This window comes from Morone saxatilis, unplaced genomic scaffold (assembly GCF_004916995.1).
Source record: "Morone saxatilis isolate NCDOM2014 unplaced genomic scaffold, NCSU_SB_2.0 Contig23, whole genome shotgun sequence".
Lineage (NCBI taxonomy): Eukaryota > Metazoa > Chordata > Actinopteri > Moronidae > Morone > Morone saxatilis.
The window spans coordinates 19,305,387-19,322,125 of NW_023339796.1; the positions used below are offsets into that span (position 1 = coordinate 19,305,387).

The window sequence follows — 16,739 nt, forward strand, 5'->3', positions numbered from 1 at the left end:
ATAGTGACAGCTGAAGAGTGATGGGAAAGGGCAGGAGAGACATAGAAGGGATGACACGCAGCAAAGGGCTACAGGTTGGAGCTCAACCCGTAGGTGCTGCAGCAAGGACTTGGTACATGGGGTGCCAGCTCTACCGGGTGAGCTAACCAGGGAGCCCCAAACCTTTTTCTGTACCTAAATGCCATCAATTCTCTTCCAGCAAACCACCATACAATTTCATTTAACAACATTTGAACTAAACTTTAAGTGTTTTGAAGGTTAAACAGATAGTGACAGCTACATGCAGATTCTAACACAGGCAGCACTTATTCTCTCTTGTGCTCTAAATAGAGGATCAGAGAAAACAAAAAGTAAAGTCAAATTTCTAAACAACACTGTACAGCAAGTGTTAAAATAATACAATATGTTGAGTACGTACAGAGTTACGAACAGTTTCAGACCAATCGGGTGCTACAGCATTATCAGGATTCTCCTCCAGATATTCCCTCAGGTCCTGCAGCATCGGACAGAAAGCAGCTCCAACCTAAAGAGGAGAAACATTTGGATGTTTGTTAGAGTAAGATGACTCACAGCCATAAACCAAGTGCATGATACCAATTTACTGTATGCCTCACCTTCTTTCCTGTCCTCATGTTAATGACTTTGACCTTCTCACTGCCTGTCAGGGCTTTATCTGCCCTCCTCCTCCTCTTCCTCTTGCTCCTGTTCACAAGAAGCTGTGGAAACAAAACTTGGTTAGATATTTTGTTAGGCAGGGAAATATCAGTTATAAAATAGGACCAACTGTTCATCAATTTATCTGTCAATTTATTTATTTAAGTGTCATGAATGTACCTCCAGCATGTCTCCCTCCACCTCATAATCAGGGTTCTCCTTCAACCATGTGGGAGGGTCCCTCCGTCGAGGAGTACGCTCCAGTGGATCGAGTCCATCTGGGTCGGATAACTAAAAGACAGACAAAAAACAGACTGCTTTCAAACTCAATCCAGAGCACTTTTATTTTTATATCCAACTCCAACTCCATTCCATCCAACTCTACTGGTACTAATGAGGAACATGGAAACCTGACTCATGTACCTCTTGGTCCTTGCGCCTTTTGCGGCTGCTGCTCTCTCCCCCAGACCCATTGGGCATCAGGGCCTGCTTAGAGAAGGTCAGCTTCAGCCCCTCCTCCTGACAGGGTGAGAGAGAAAAGAGCAATTTAGCTGTGAAGTGCAAATCACAGCTGCACCAAACCCACTTATATAAACAATATAATAATAGAAATAATTTTATTAGCAAATAAAAGCAAGAGAATGTCAGTTTTTGTGTATGTTCAATTTCCCACCAATGCCTCAAATATTATTTCTTCCTCCAGTATATTCTCACCTTTAGGAGCTTGACCGTGAACTCTCCATCGTCTCCATCTGCCCCAGGGCCACCAGGCACGCCACCGGGTTTACGGATCACCCTTGTGTAGGCCATTTCGTCTCCCACCAGCTCTGAGCTCGGGTTGAGCTGAGCCTCAGGCACGTAGCGCCGCCCTGAGGGCCACTGACCGGTGATCACCATCGTACACAAATTGTCTAGACGGTTGATCAACACGCGGTCCTGAGACAAAAAGGAAGCCCCATGTATCAGTCATTCACAACAAGGAAACAAACAAGTGCTTTATTTTTTCTAGAGAAATGCTTTGAAATGTGAATCACATGAATTACCTTGGGCCAATCAACTCTGAGAGGATCAGGAGGAGGAATGCCATCCTGAGATGGAGTCATAGAGAGTAAACTGTTCTCTTCATCCACGTCACACAGCTTCATGCCTGCTAACAAAAAAAGGAAAAAAATAGTTTAACTTGTTGTTTTTGTTCTTGCAGCATTCAGCATTTTTCTCTTCTTTCACCAGCAACTTACCTCCTTCCACCTCTTCCTCACTCTCTCCACTTTCATCACTGCTGCCCGATCGCTCGGATGACGATGAGCCTGAATCAGAATCTGAATCAGAATCCGACCCTCCCTCTCCCTTCCTCCCTCCTTCTGTTTTCCCGACCCTCACCCTGCTCCTCTTCAAGCTCCAGCCCTGCCCTCGTGCTTTGCCGTCATGGTGACTCAAGGGCGTACTCTGCAGTTCAGCACTGATTTGACCTCCAAGCAACCGGGCGTCCTCTTCCACTCCCTCCTCTTTCACACCAGGCACTTCCTCCTCAATCTTCGGCTGGCTGAGGTGCATGATGGGTATGGTGGGTGGTGCCTGAGGTGGAGGTGGAGGTGGTGGGGCCTGCTGGTTCTGGATAAACTCTTCCCGAGCCTGACTGAAGGTGAACTGTGGGTCTGAGAAGATGGAGAGCTCAGTGCGGCTGACACCGTGCAGTGAAGCGGCCAGCATCAGCTGACGATCATGGTCCGGTATATTCCACCAAGTGGGCAGCTCAGAGCTGGTTGGAGCCAGAGGGAGACGCTCCTCCAGGCAGGGATGGGGCAGTACTCGCTCACGAAGGCGACGCAGGAGGCTAATACGGTATAGAGTACGGGAAGCACGCTCCTCAGTGATGGGGGCCACAGTCTGGGAAAGCTCTGACGGATCTGAAAAGGATGAGGAGAGAGATATTTCCTGTTAGGTGACTGTAACCTGTATACATATTTAGTTTAGTATAAAAGCCTGGATTTAACAAAAATGGCATATGCATAAATATTGGAGTCCCTAGTAGTCCACTAATTACATGGTGTTGGATTGAAAATGATGATTCATGATTCATTTGACATTTTAACTGCTGCTTAAGTAGCTAAGTCGGGTCTTTTTTGACAGCATGTGTCGCAGTAATTACCTTCACCGCGGCCTGGGCGCAGGTGGCAAACTCTCCGGCACATGGCAACAAAAGAGCGGAAGTATCGACTGAGGCTCTCATCTGTTTTTTTATCCAGACGAGCAAAGGTTCGGAAGCGGTTCCAGTCATAATCAGGGTCTCCGCCCTCAGGAAGACCTGGCTCCTTTTTTATCTTTTCCACACCAAAAGTCGATACCACGCGGTAGAAGTCGCATTCTTCCCTACGTGTCCACCTGGAGACAGACAGAAGGCAAGTGAAGTGAAAAATGAGAAGGAAAACTTGGAATATTTGTAATGTTTATGGATGTGTCAATGTGTTTTATATATGACACTAATAAGACTGAAATAATTAGAAATAATGTAACACCAGCCAACCTCTGCTGGCGCTCTTGCCGCGCGATCTCCTTCAGTTTGCTGGCCTGTTCACACCGCCTTCGCCTGCGGTCACCCTTTGCCTCTGCTTCAATCTTCAGCTGCTCCTGCCTGTAGCTGCGTTGGTAAGCTGTGATGAGCCGCCGCATCCGCGCTGTAAGTGATGAGCTGGAGGGCCAGTCACACGAACCGCTCTGGCTGGAGTAGCTTTCTATGATCACTGGCCCCGCCTTGTCTTCCACAGAAATCTCATCGTCCACGTTCATAGAGTCAGCCTGAAGGGCAAATAGAAACTTGTTAAAGTGTTTACCCCTATTGCTTGGTTCCAAAATATTCACCCAAGTCTTTGCTAATCGACTAGTGCAGACAGAACCACTTCAATGTGATTGCTAAGGTTCGTACCTCCTCAAAAAGATCTTTGCCGTGTCTCGACGCGGGCTTGAACTCCGGGTCCTCTGAATACTTATCATAGTCAGCACTGTGCAACACAAACAATAAACCACCACTGAAACTTTGCATCTGACATAAATATGAAAACATCTACAATGTTACAATGTCCACTTAACTTCTGAGTCAGCTATAAATCTACAAGCAAATAAGTTTTAACTGGCCCTGTTAGCAAAGATCACTCACTCGTCTCCCATCTCGCCGTCACCAGTGTGCTGCTCGGCATCAATGGCCTTGTCGTCAGGCCGACCAGCTCTCTCCAGGAAGCAGAGGCATGGATCAGCACGCATAGTGGTGTACATCTCATAACCTGGTAACAGAGAGAGTCAAGACTGTTCAATGACAAAAAAAGATTGTGCAATAAGAAGTTCCAGATCTGAGGCAACTGGAGCAGCTTGACATGTCACGATCACGGTGACCACCACTGAGCTAGAAACACTTTTTTTTTAAAAACCATAACAAATCCTCACCCTATTCTCATAAATGCTTTGAGAAAACCTACCATGTTTGAATACGCCAGCAAGCAGTGAGCGATCTGCCTCGGCATCCCACCATCCTGCAGGTACCTCCTGCTGCTCCATCTCAGGCATCCAGATATCAACATCCCTGGAAAGAATTATAGTAATTGAGTCTGTGTGTGTGTGTGTGTGTGTGTGTGTGTTTGCGTGCGTGCGTGTGTACATTTGGCTTAATGTACTGGATACCTGATGTCAGCCCCTTTAAGGACAGAGTCAGCATGTTCACCAATCACCTCCTGTTTCAGGTAGTAGAGCATGCGCACCCTCAGCAACACCCTGAAGTGGGAGAAGAAAAGTTTTAGGGTTTGAACAGCAATTAAAAAACTTTCACAAAACACAGCTGGTTGGGCTTCACTGACTTGTTGCACTGGTGCTTGAGGTGTTTGCGGTAGCTGTCATCCAGAAGCAGAGTGTCAGGGTTGTACTTGCGGATCCACTCCACCTTCTGAACATCAAATGTGCTCTGGGCCTTTACTCTCTTACCCTTTCTGCCTCTTGGAACGGGGATAGACAGGCCTAGGCAGAGAACAAAATTAGACAGTTAAACATTTCAATAATAGACATTGTAAAAAGACAACAGAAAAGGTCTTCAGGAATACAACAGCACTGACTACTGTATATGAGAAGCCAGGCTATGAAAGAAAACGGAATGCATTTTCTCTCCTGCAAACAAGCTCATTTATCCACTTTTTCAGTTTGAGAAACTTGACATCCGATTTAAAACATTTAATGATCTGTGTGCAGCTCCTACCAGAGTGGTTGAGTAGTGTTTGGGGTTCACGCCCATTCTCTGGTGGTGTGATGAGCTCCCAGATAAAACTCTTGATGTTCTCATCTCCACGGTAATGGAGCAGACAAAAGACAAGGATGACGCGGCAGATCGTCTCCACATCGCGTTCACTTAGGCGACGTTTACATCTGGCATGGGACAAGATGTCCCTCCAGCGACCCCAACTGGAGAAGAACAAAACAGGTCACAGAGTGAAAACAAAGGACAGGAGTTAAGAACTGACAAATTGATATTTGAAATCTAATATCTAGCACATAAAGTCTACGTACCCATAGACAAGCAGGTGTTTCTCCACCCGGAAACAGTCAGTGCGGCCATAACCACCTCCACTGTGGCGGTCAGTGCGTCGGGAGGCACGCGACTGTCTGGAATTGGCAGGTGGATACTCATCGTCGCTGTCCAGATCAGACAGGTCTCCACCTTCACCTCGTAAAGTGGAGTACTGACGAGTTTGCTTGCGGACTCTAGGAGTGTCGATCACAAGGGTGTTCTAAGGGGGGAGAAGCAACTTTCAGTCAATTACATATTACTCTAAGCAATTGCACTAGTAAAATATACTGTAAATTACATGCTGTGCCAATCAGCAGTGTAAGCTTTGGATGATCTTCACCCAAAAAAACAACAACATACTTTTCTGTTGAGGGTGTCCATGTCTATGTCGGCTTTCTTGGCCCACTTCTGCCAGAATTCTGGGTCATCGAGTGCAATGTCATTGCGGTTCTCAGATGCCACAAAGCTGGCCTTGGAGAACGTGGAGCCCTTGCCCTCGCTCTCAATGGTGATGGTGGTGGCTCTTCGCTGAAGGATCTGGTCGATGTCCTCCTCGCAGAAGCGACTGCCTTCATCATTCTCATCCATGATGGCAGCGTAGGCTCCCTTCCTCAGCAGGTCCTCAATCTCCTTCTTTGAGAACTGCTGGATCTGCTAAAGGTGACGCAGAAAGCCATTTGCACAAGCGGCCCAAACAAATTATTCAAAATAAATGAGATGTAATACAACTGACCAACCTAAAAATTATCTGACAGTTTGAGTTCATGACCAGTAGTTTTTTCTTACCCCATTGACATTGCTCTCTTTGTTGCCACTCATGCTCTGCAAGACAGCACGATCCAGACCAAGCTTCAGACTTGCTTTATCCAGCATCTCCCTCTCATAGGAGTTCCTAGTGATCAGACGGTAGACCTTGACAGCCTTAGACTGACCAATACGATGACATCGTGCTTGGGCCTAAAAAGAAGAATTAAGAACGGATCAAAAATCACCTATGCAGCCGTTACAGAAGCAGCATGACAATGGTTCCAAGTTTTGGATATAAAATGTGAAAACACACTTGAAAAAGAGTCTGTTAACAAATACATAATAAATGTAAAGATGGTTTGCTGTTCTTGCAATCTCACTCAAGTACAGCACAATCTTGTACCTGCAGGTCATTTTGAGGGTTCCAGTCTGAGTCAAATATAACACATGTGTCAGCAGCAGTGAGGTTAATACCCAGGCCACCAGCACGGGTACACAGCAGGAAGACAAAGCGGTCTGAGTCAGGCTTGCTGAAGCGATCGATGGCAGCCTGACGTAAATTCCCACGCACTCTGCCATCAATTCGCTCATAAAGGTATCTGTGAAAAACAAACAAACAAACATTATATGAACACATCACGTACATCCTTATAATACTTTTAACAGTTAAAGCAATAACCTTTTTGAAATCATCAGCTGCATTAAATTACACCCGGGCCTCTCTTACCTCTTGTTGATGAGGTAGTCCTCCAGAATGTCCAAGCAGCGCACCATCTGGGAGAAGATGAGCACTTTGTGGCCACCAGCCTTGAGGCGAGGCAGCAGCTTGTCCAGTAGCACCAGCTTGCCGGCCGACCGAATGAGGGCCTGCAAATGGAAGTCCGAAGCCAGGGGGTCATACACCTCCCGCAACTCCGCTATGATCTTCTCCTCCGCGCCTGGATAAGAGAGACCAGAGAGTTTTATGATGCTAGATTGGCATTGATCAACTTGGGTAAAATATCACACAGTTGCATAAACAGTTGACTTCAATGCTCCACTGTTTCTAATTGTTACAACAGCTACAACATGTCATCAGAAAATGTATTGTTTGACCTTTTAGTCTTTCAACACTAGCTAAGTCAACCAGTAGTCAAGCTGAATGTTAACCAACAAAAACAAATTAATATGTGCATCACACTGGAGTTAGCCCCAACTAATCCCTGACTGTAAAATGTCTGGATTAGGCTATCTACATATCATCACGAGAAGTCACTTCACAACAACTTTAGCCTTTGTTCTCCCACAGAATGAGTGACAGCCGTTTAACATCATCAGATTTTATATGGTCACTGCCAGTGTCATATTAAAGCTGACTGAGGGTTAAGCATAAGGGAAGCCTTTGTTCCTCAAAGATAAATTAATCTGTTTATAAAAATAAGTGATTTACAGTTCTTGTTTACACAGCATATTATGCAATGATCTGTGAAGCTGGTCGCTCAGCACTGTCCAAACCTGCAGCAAGTGCAGCTTAGACTGCTTATCGTGTGCAGACAGCTTTAGAGAAACATTCCACCTCTGATTTAACATAAGCTCAAAATGGCACCAAATAAATACAAACTATAATGGCTGGTGGCAGCACCTGGAATTCTGTTTTTGTTTTTCAGCCAAGTTTTAAGAATACTTGGACTTGCTCTCCAAATGATCATATGGACAGTACGGCACAATTAGATAAGTTACTATTGGAAATAAATGCACAACTATACATTTTGAAGCCAGAATATAACAAACAGCAAAATGCCTGAAACAAAAAGAGATACACAACCTCGACAAGCTGTTCTTAACCCCATCCAAAACCAGCAGAGAGAATACATTTTATCAACAGCGCCTGCAGAAGACTTTGAGTTAATATTGTGATGCAATACCATTGATGAGGTAGGGGTGGTTGCAGCACTTGCGTAGCTCCATCATAGTGTTGAGCAGATTGGGGACATTGCTGTTACTGTTTGCCCCTAAACTGAGAAAGCTGAAGTTCCTCTCCAGGATGGCCCGGTAGTACTTCTTCTGGATATCCGTCAACTCAACCTGAGAGAAAGCACAGTCCAATAATCAAGTATTTTTGTGTCATGCAGATCTCCTCACACAACTCTTTACACTGAAGGTGCACTATTTAGACCAACCTCAATGATGGTCTCCTGTTTGGGTGCCAAGTTCTTCTCAACATCCTCTTTGAGCCTTCGTAACATCATAGGTTTCAAGATGGCCTGCAACTTCTGAACCTGTGGAACAAAAAAAAAAAAAAAGTTTTAATTTAAAACAAAAGATTGTGACAGCTGTACAATATCAGTCAAATGTGCAATGTGTAAGAAAAAGAACACTCATAGTTGTGTGTGAATATTAGTGTCAGTGCCAACATAACTGTATATTTCACACCTGTTCCTCTGTTTTTAGATCTCCAAAGTCTCTGAGGAATTCAGTCTCAGAAGGGAACTGAGTAGGCTCCAGGAAATGAAGCAAACTGAAGAGTTCCTCCACAGTGTTCTGGAGAGGAGTGCCGGTCAACAACACCTTGTGTTCCTGAAAGAAACCACAGAACACACATAGAATATAGGCAGAGAAGAGGGAGAATGGAGAGGTACGACCAAATATTCATCAGGAAGATGTATAAAAGATGAGGAAGATGGTAGAGAAGGGACAGGAAGAAGGACCAGGAAATAAGAAAGAAGAGTAAAAAGAACATAAGGAGATGAAGAAAAGTTCAAAAGTCCTAAAATCCACAAATATCCATATTAACTGTTTCTGGTTTCTCACTTCAAAGTAAATGCATTAAGGAAAAGCTATATTTTTTATATTCTTAAGTGCAACATTTAACATATGAATTATTTTATGCACTTTTGACCATTGGTCTTGCTCCAAAATCCGGTTGTGGCCAACTCACCAGATCCAGCATCTTCAAGCTGTCCAACAGCTTGCAGTTACGATTCTTGAGGCGGTGAGCTTCATCAATGATCACACATCGCCAAGAGATCTCCCTTAGCTCCGGACAGTCAGATAACACCATCTCAAAGGTTGTGATAAGGGCGTCGAACTTGTAGGCACCTGGGATCAAGTGCTCCTGTAGGCAGAATGTCAGCTTTCATTAGACACGATTCTCATCAGTAAATTTAATCAACAGCAATCATAATCAATAACTCCACCTTATCATCCTTGCAGTACATCTCATATTGCTGGATCATCTGTCGGCTGGCCAGGCTGCCGTGGTAGACAATGGCGTTCATATTGGTCCATGTGGAGAACTCTCTCTCCCAGTTGGTGATGGTGGAGAGGGGAGCAATGACCAGAAAAGGGCCTTGGAGGCCAGCAGCGTACACCTCAGACAGCAGCGTGATGGACTGGATGGTCTTCCCCAGACCCATCTCGTCTGCCAGAATACAGTTCTGCCTAAAAGACAAGAAACAGGGAGTTAATTAGTGAAGCAATAATAAGCATAATTCAAAATGGACAAACCTTTTCCAGAACATAGATGCCACAATGCCTTCATGTTGTCCCTTGATGTTATGCTCTACCAAAATCCTAATTCCAACAGTGCTAGTGCAACCACTTTGATTACAGAACCTTACCCAGTAAAACTAATTCAGTTTGACTGTGGCACTTTGCTACAGGTGACCATGGAGTGTAGTGTGTGCCTGTGTGTGTTGAATACCTGTTGTACCAGTTGAAGAGCAGCCAATTGACTCCTTCAAGCTGGTACTCTCTGAGCGTGTTGCCATTCTTGTACTCTCTGGACTCCTCCAACTTCTTCCATGAACTGGCAGATGGCCGTGCCTGAGAGAAGGAAAAATGGATGAAAATAAGAACCAGCTGAACCACTTACTTTTTGGTCTTGGACAGCAATACCACGGCTTCAATAAAAACACAAGGAGGTGTCATTTTTTATTCTAAAGATTCTTTTTCCACACATATTCACGGCATCTGCTCTTTACTGATGAATCATGTTTTCCACTTGAGCCAAGTGTGAAAATATTTGCCTTTTTCTCACACATTTATTTTATGAGCAAATTCAGAATGTGCACAAAAACAATTAACTAGATGGCTTACTGCTCTCTTCAGGCGAGGTTGTCTGTTTTGGATTTTGGCGAACTCTTCCACCTTGCCCTCATCCACGTCCTCCTTCAGTTCCCAAGTGGCGTCTTCATAAGGCAGAGAGCACCACTTCACCAAGTAGTAGATAACGGGCTAAAGGAAATAAAGTTAAAGTATTTAAGGTCATATTTTTAATAAGAAAACAGCACAACAGTTAACCTACAAAGCAAAGAGAGAAAAGGCTAATCTCTTTTGTCCAAGAAAGCCCTATCTTTTTTCTCTCACCTCGCCATTGTCCTTGTCCACACTATGGGAAACGTCCAGGATCCTGTCCACCTCTACATAGTCTGGGTTAAAAGGCTCCTCCTCCTGCAGAGAACCACAGGGTCAGAGACAGTAGAAACATGTACAAAGTTGTATTCCTAGCTATTGAACTTAATCTGATGTATGAGATTTTCGCATGTGCTTCCCTCTCACCTCCTGGAAGAGGTGCCTCATCTGTGCGTGTTTGGTCTTGAACCTCTTGATCTTTTGATGGATCCTCTTATCTTTCTCCAGCTGCTCCAAACTGGCCCACTCACAGTGTAAGTATGAACTGAGAACAAGAAAGTCAAGATTTACTGATCGGGATGTCTCCCCAAGAAATAAAAACTGTCAAGTGCCAAGACCACAGTTATTTATTGAAATACTGAAACTTACTAGTTCTTGTATTTTACAAAGAATTCCTCAACATTGGTGTACTGGCCTTGGGACACCTGGGAGAAAAGATTTTTTTTATAATTCTCAAAATATGTTGATATGAATCAAGGAATTTGAATAAAAATGGGATAAACATACTTCCTTCTTGGTTAACCTCATAGACAGAACTTTGTCTACAATGGCAGCATCTTCCTCACTTGGATTTTCCTGTAAAATATAACACACTGAATATTAAGAAGATTGAAGGCGTGTAGGTCAACAAACATCCACCCTTTAAAACAATCCTTTCAATCTCACCAGAGAATAAATAAGTTCTTCACTCACCACAAAGAACTGCATGCTAGGCTGTCCGTCACCATCCAGCTCCATTTCCTGTTTAAGCTGCGCTGCTGTACTGCCACTGATGGAGGCCACAGCTGCCGCCGTTGTAGTAACGTCTACATCTTCCTGCTCATCCTCATCATCTGTTATCTTGATATCCAGGTCCTCTGTGTATTTTTTTCTCTTCACCACACGATTGGAGCGCCTCTTCTGGCCAAAAGAGAGTGGTGTAAGTTGTGGGTGTTTTTGAAACAGGTCAAGCAAAATTTCCAAGCAAAATGTTCAAGCAGACCACATGGGACACACACACCACAATGTAAAATGAGAGCAGACACAGTTCACTGTTAAATCGCAGTGTGTAGCATTTCCCCTCCCACTTCAATTCAGACAGAAGCATGATTTGTAAATTGTGCTGATAGTCTGCCCAAGCTAAAACAGGTTTCACAGCAAATCAATTTTATCATTTGTTATTATTATCGTCCAACATAGAACGTAGACATTACAGTTACATTTGAATTAACATAGGCTCAGAGGTCAGTTCACTTTACCTGACCGTTTATATACATTTTAACATCGGCAAGTGTGACATTTTGGCTTGTTCTACCACACTGTCAAAAGAATATTCTAACAATTAACATGTGTTAAAAAATTAAATGGGTATGTGCCAAACCCTCTCAAAGGGAGGCAACAAGGCTCCAAATTGACCCTGCTGCTGCACAAACAGCCAACAACACCCCGCAGGACAGGGGTAAAAGTGGAAAACTTGTCCATAAAACCTTCTCATTCCATTCTTTTTGTTGACCTAAAACTGTTATACTGAATATACATGCACAGTACAACTAGAAATAAAGTACTGCTATGCAAAAACATGTTTATGTTTTAACACAGGAGGCACTTAATGACACTTAACTTTCTGGATTTTGCAGCCTTCACAGTGAAGCAGTAACAGAGCTGTACACTATTATTGGTTGTGTTCGGCTATTAATAAGATTTGGGGGAAATTTCCAAAAGTGTGGTTATCTTATTTGTGTGACCATGTATGTGATTTGTACCGTAGTCAAGTCATCCTCCAGTGTAGCAGGTGAGGCAGGACTTAACTCCCCATCAGAGTGGTCTGAGGACGCATTTCGCTTTCTTTTCTTTGCTCCCACTAGAGTGATAGTGCTGCAGAAAGGTGGTGGGGGGGGGGGGGTTTCTCGGTACAAGTCTACATGCTTAAGCCGACGGGTTTGTTGAGAAAGACTGCAATACGGACCGGGGGGAGGAGGAAAGCAATCCCGCCTCTCCAGCATTTCAGTACCCTTTCCTCGCTCTGACTATCACTACCACACTCATTTTCATTCACTTTTGGACTCTTCCATGGTTCTTTCTTACTTTGTATACTTACTACTGCAAACGGCTCGTTTGGTTCATTTAGTTTCTTTTTTTCTAGACCTTCTAATGTCAAATTGAAACCGTTTTTCTGCGACAATGTGGGCACGACTGAGAGGTTATATTCGAAAACACTGATCCGGACGGTCGGTTTTTAGTCTACTTGGGCGTTATTACTTGTCATTTAAAAGTGTTTATTTTTACTTTGTAGGCCAATGCAGATGGGTTTGCATGCACTTTTAAACTCACAAGGTAAACTTTTTTGCGTCGTTTTCACGTTCAGCAGCTCTGTTAAGAAAGATAAATGTACAGTGTCTTCATATGAAAGTTGTGTGATTCATTCAAACTACTGCACCTACGCACCACTGCTATAGAACCAGGACTTAACGTTAGATGAATTATGCTGTCGATGTTGATGTACATTAAAGTACATTTTTAGGGAGCTGGGGAGTTAAACATGAACTTGATTATTGCCTTGTTATTTCTGCCCCTGCGTATCTGTGTACACTAAAACACAACTTTCAAACTTTCAAACCATTGAATGGAGGCACTCTACTTTGAGTAGCGTTTTGTTTAAATCATTTTCAATTCATATACTTTTACCGTTATTGACGTCTGTGTTATTCTCCTCTTTTACCAGCTGTTTTACTTAAAAGTTTGAGAAAGAACTGGGACTGCGACTGTTTAGCTTTTCCATCTCTGAGTCTTTTTTAACATTTGCTGCCCGTCTCCCAGTGTGGAGTGGGCAAAGATGGCGGACCCGATTCATGGAACCTCTTGAGATACACCCTTGTTTAACTCTGGGAATGCCCACCGGACGATTCCTTCTCTCAGGGTCCTCAGACCCCGTTGGAGGAGGGCCCTCAAGTTGCGACTGGCCAGGGGACCCACCAGCTGGAGTCCGAGCTTCACGGTCAACACTGGCCGTTAATGTTCCTGTAGCAGTTCCCGCCATTCCCGGACCCGCCGTTTCAAGTCCCAACACAGCAGCCAGTGCCAGTTTTGGGCGGGGCGGGGCGGCGCGGGGGGGGCTGACTGCTCAGAGCTTCTTTCCATAGGCTGCAGCTTCCCGTACTGTAGCCCCAGCCCCTGTTTTGATAGTTCGTTTACCTCAGATCCAGCCCAGACCACCATACCTTATTGAAGCAAACACCAGCGTGGCACCAGTTAGCACTGTCCTGCTGAGTTCACCTCTGGACTGTTTGCCAGGCTTCTTTCCCAGTCACCACCACTGCCACCCGCAGCTTCACACAGATAACTCACCAGCTCACTTCCACAGCAGTGTTAGCTGCCCATCACCACATTGCAGGCGGGCGGAAAATTGTCATTCTCAAAGGTCCCCAGGCAATGCCCAGGTGCTGCAGACTGTATCAGCGGAGCACAGGCCAGACCAGTGAAAAGGTCATCCGTGGTTTGTCTGGCACTTTTTCCTCTTTAAACCTGGCATGTCTATACTGCAGGGGGGGGACATTTTTTTGAAGTCAGACGGAGCCAAGGACAAGCTCAAGTCAAGAAGGTGGGTGCTGCAGGGTGGCAGAGGCTGCTGCAGTCTTCCCCCCAACGGCCAGTTCCCAAACAAAGATGCTGCTGACCTCCAGTGCCCCAGCAGAGCGAAGGCCAGAGCGTTCAGCGTGCAGATGGCTTTTCAAGGCCAGACTCAAGTCCAGAGTCCAGCCCCAGGCACCTCCAGCATCCAGCGTCCAGGCCTCAGGGCCAGGTGCAGCTTCAGCCAGCCGATGCAGGCCAAGACACAGGTAAGGCCCCCACGGTTCTTCTTGCCGACAACAGACAGAAGGCAACCTGACAGCCGTGCATCCACAGAAGGTGACGCCTTGACGGGTTTTCTGGTTTCACATGTTTTGATGATTTCACAAGCTGTATTTTTAGGTCAGTTTTTTTTTTCCTGGGAGTGGTTCACAATTGAATCTCATTCTGTGTATTCTGATTCTAGGGTTGGTTGAAGCAAAGCGGAATCACCCCTGTTCCTCGATCAGCCTCCCAGGCTGCTCTGGCTGCGCCAGCGGGTCAAGCCCAGCAGCAGGTCAGCACAAACCAGCAGGTTCAGGACAGCCCAAGGGGGGCCAACAGCAGCAGGACCCAGGCTAGACTTGGTGCTGGGTCACGCTTCCCTGGAGGAAAGACTGGTGCTCCAGGAAGCCAGATAGCATGCTCCTGACCCAGGCTCGGGCTGCAGGCCAGGCTGGAGGGCAATCCCAAAGTCCTCACAATACAGCTGCAGGTGCAGCAACAGCCAAGCCAACAAGGAGGAGTTAAGGTGGAGAAAGAAGTGTTTCAGGAGTTTTTGGATACTCTGTTAATTTAATTAATTTCTCCAACAGTAGAATGTTCTCTTTTCACTCCTTCGTCCCTCTGTTCTCTTGTGGTTTTGTTGACAGAATTTACTTCTGGAGCTCTTTCTGTTCTTTTCAGAAATCATTTGCAAGAACTGCCCAGTTACACTACGTTTTTATGCAATTTTGAAAGGGGTGTTCAAAGGTCTGACTGTCATGAATAAAAGTTTTTTCCTAATACACTTCAATATTAACATTTGTCTTGCTTACAGTTAAGTTTTCATCCTTACCTCATTAGTCTATTATTTCAAAAGGTGAATTGTGAAATCTGACCCTAGGTGACATGTTGGAGTGCCTGGCTAAATGCCCCCAACTACCACAACACATTGCCTCTATTGTGAATATTTTAGTTTACTAACATTTATGTTTTAGACTAGAGCAGTTTATTTCTACTTGTTTCAGATGTTAATGTTGCATGTGCTTGCCTGTTACAGTAAACATCCACTAAAGAAACAATGGCTACTTTTGGGTAGTGCTTAAGAGATCAGTCCAGATGGATTAACATTTCATCAATTGGTCGACTTAGTATTCATTTAGCAGTTAAAGTTAATACTCATTCTTTTTATTATCCATTAAAGCATGCCATGTTGTGATATGACATGTATGTAATCAGCACACTAATAGCCAGTTGAACATTTGGATGCATTGTTGTAAACAGTTAGAATTTTTTTTTATATAAAATTTTGTCTTTGTCCTTGATTACTTTTAAGACTTGATAGTTTTCGGTTAAAAATCAGCAATGTTGTCAAATTGATTGTTTGCTCTTTTAAAAAAGTTGTATTTTTTTTGGTGTTATAATCACCTGAATATTGGAATCATTGTGTTTTTTTAACTAGAATTGAGTTGTTTTTTATGTTACAGAGGAGCTGGCTTACAATGTTGAACCGCGCCATGTTCTACAGTAGCACAGAACAAACAAACCAAACACTGTTCTTTAGATAGTCTTTATGACCGACGTTAGTTTTTTTCCTTTATGTTCTGGAAGCAAGCAGTATTCAGTTGCTTGGCAACATCTGCAACTTCACTTGTTAGGTTTTTGTAATTTACTCTTTGGTTATTTTTCCAAAGGGGACTGTGACTTGATCCCTCTTCTTTCATCTCACAGTACCAGCTAGTCTCAGAACTGGCAATACTGGCCAGTCCCAGGTGTTGCAGAGTCACGCAGGCCAAGTGAGGATCAGAGAGTATGCTGTGCCACACTCAAAATGCTTCTGCAGCCACAGGTAGACCTCAGAGATGTGATATACATAGTCTTATTTATACACATTAAAGTAGAGGTTTACATTAGCGTTTTTTAATAAAACGGTGGCTGGAAATATGGGCTCAAGTTTTTCTTCACTCTTAAAACTCTCCTTCACAGCAGACAGAGCAACTAGCATTTCGGCTGGCGGCAGCAGTCTCTGTGGTGAAGGCATCAACACGTCGACTGGCAGGTCCCTCCATACAACCACCACTCGCTTCCGCAAGGCCATCCGTATCCCACCAAAGCCCCCTTGGCGAGCCGGCCTGCTGTGCGACGAAGGTGGAGATCCTGTGCAAGCAGGAGAAAGCAAACCGTTTATTGTTGGCAGAAGCTATTTATCCCTGGGCCAAAGCACGTTGGCTGAGAAAACACTTCCCAGAGTCCTGAACCAAGGATGATCTTCCAATACCAGGACTTTTTCCTCCAGAAACGGGGGGCACTGTGACCGTGGTGTCTGTCTGCTAATCGAAAAAAGGACCAGGCGGAGGAGGAAGCAAGAAGAAAAGTCCCGTAGCCGGAGAACGACGCCCAAAAACCACATGTTTTAGGGCAGACAAAAAGGGCAAAGTGGGAAGACACCAGGAGGAACAACTGGGGTGGCTGGATGTGCACCGTAATATCTTGGAGCTGGGAACAAGAGCAAAAGCAAGACAAGACAAAGTATGTGATATGAGGAATCCATTGAATTTTATTGTTTTTCTGTATGTTTTGAAATATGTTTCGTGAGTAGATATTTATTGTTGTT

The 16,739-nt window shown here is 44.5% G+C and overlaps 1 protein-coding gene across 4 annotated transcripts in view; it reads right to left on the reverse strand.

The window, feature by feature from the left end:
• The window catches only part of chd8 (chromodomain helicase DNA binding protein 8), a gene marked incomplete in the record, with an annotated part of 25,885 nt that overhangs the window by 1,473 nt on the left and 7,673 nt on the right, over positions 1-16,739 (reverse strand). The window contains 33 exon segments of one of the 4 annotated variants that reach the window (XM_035670644.1): positions 419-523; positions 615-716; positions 835-945; positions 1,078-1,173; positions 1,369-1,590; positions 1,698-1,801; positions 1,893-2,561; positions 2,804-3,036; positions 3,179-3,450; positions 3,578-3,653; positions 3,809-3,932; positions 4,125-4,228; positions 4,327-4,416; positions 4,500-4,656; positions 4,892-5,094; positions 5,200-5,420; positions 5,561-5,854; positions 5,987-6,157; positions 6,351-6,546; positions 6,675-6,885; positions 7,852-8,011; positions 8,107-8,205; positions 8,360-8,503; positions 8,865-9,041; positions 9,124-9,367; positions 9,630-9,751; positions 10,025-10,162; positions 10,295-10,378; positions 10,487-10,604; positions 10,709-10,764; positions 10,847-10,915; positions 11,033-11,239; positions 12,082-12,193. In XM_035670644.1, the coding sequence (XP_035526537.1) occupies positions 419-523; positions 615-716; positions 835-945; positions 1,078-1,173; positions 1,369-1,590; positions 1,698-1,801; positions 1,893-2,561; positions 2,804-3,036; positions 3,179-3,450; positions 3,578-3,653; positions 3,809-3,932; positions 4,125-4,228; positions 4,327-4,416; positions 4,500-4,656; positions 4,892-5,094; positions 5,200-5,420; positions 5,561-5,854; positions 5,987-6,157; positions 6,351-6,546; positions 6,675-6,885; positions 7,852-8,011; positions 8,107-8,205; positions 8,360-8,503; positions 8,865-9,041; positions 9,124-9,367; positions 9,630-9,751; positions 10,025-10,162; positions 10,295-10,378; positions 10,487-10,604; positions 10,709-10,764; positions 10,847-10,915; positions 11,033-11,239; positions 12,082-12,193 (5,491 nt within the window). 4 annotated transcript variants of the gene reach the window in all.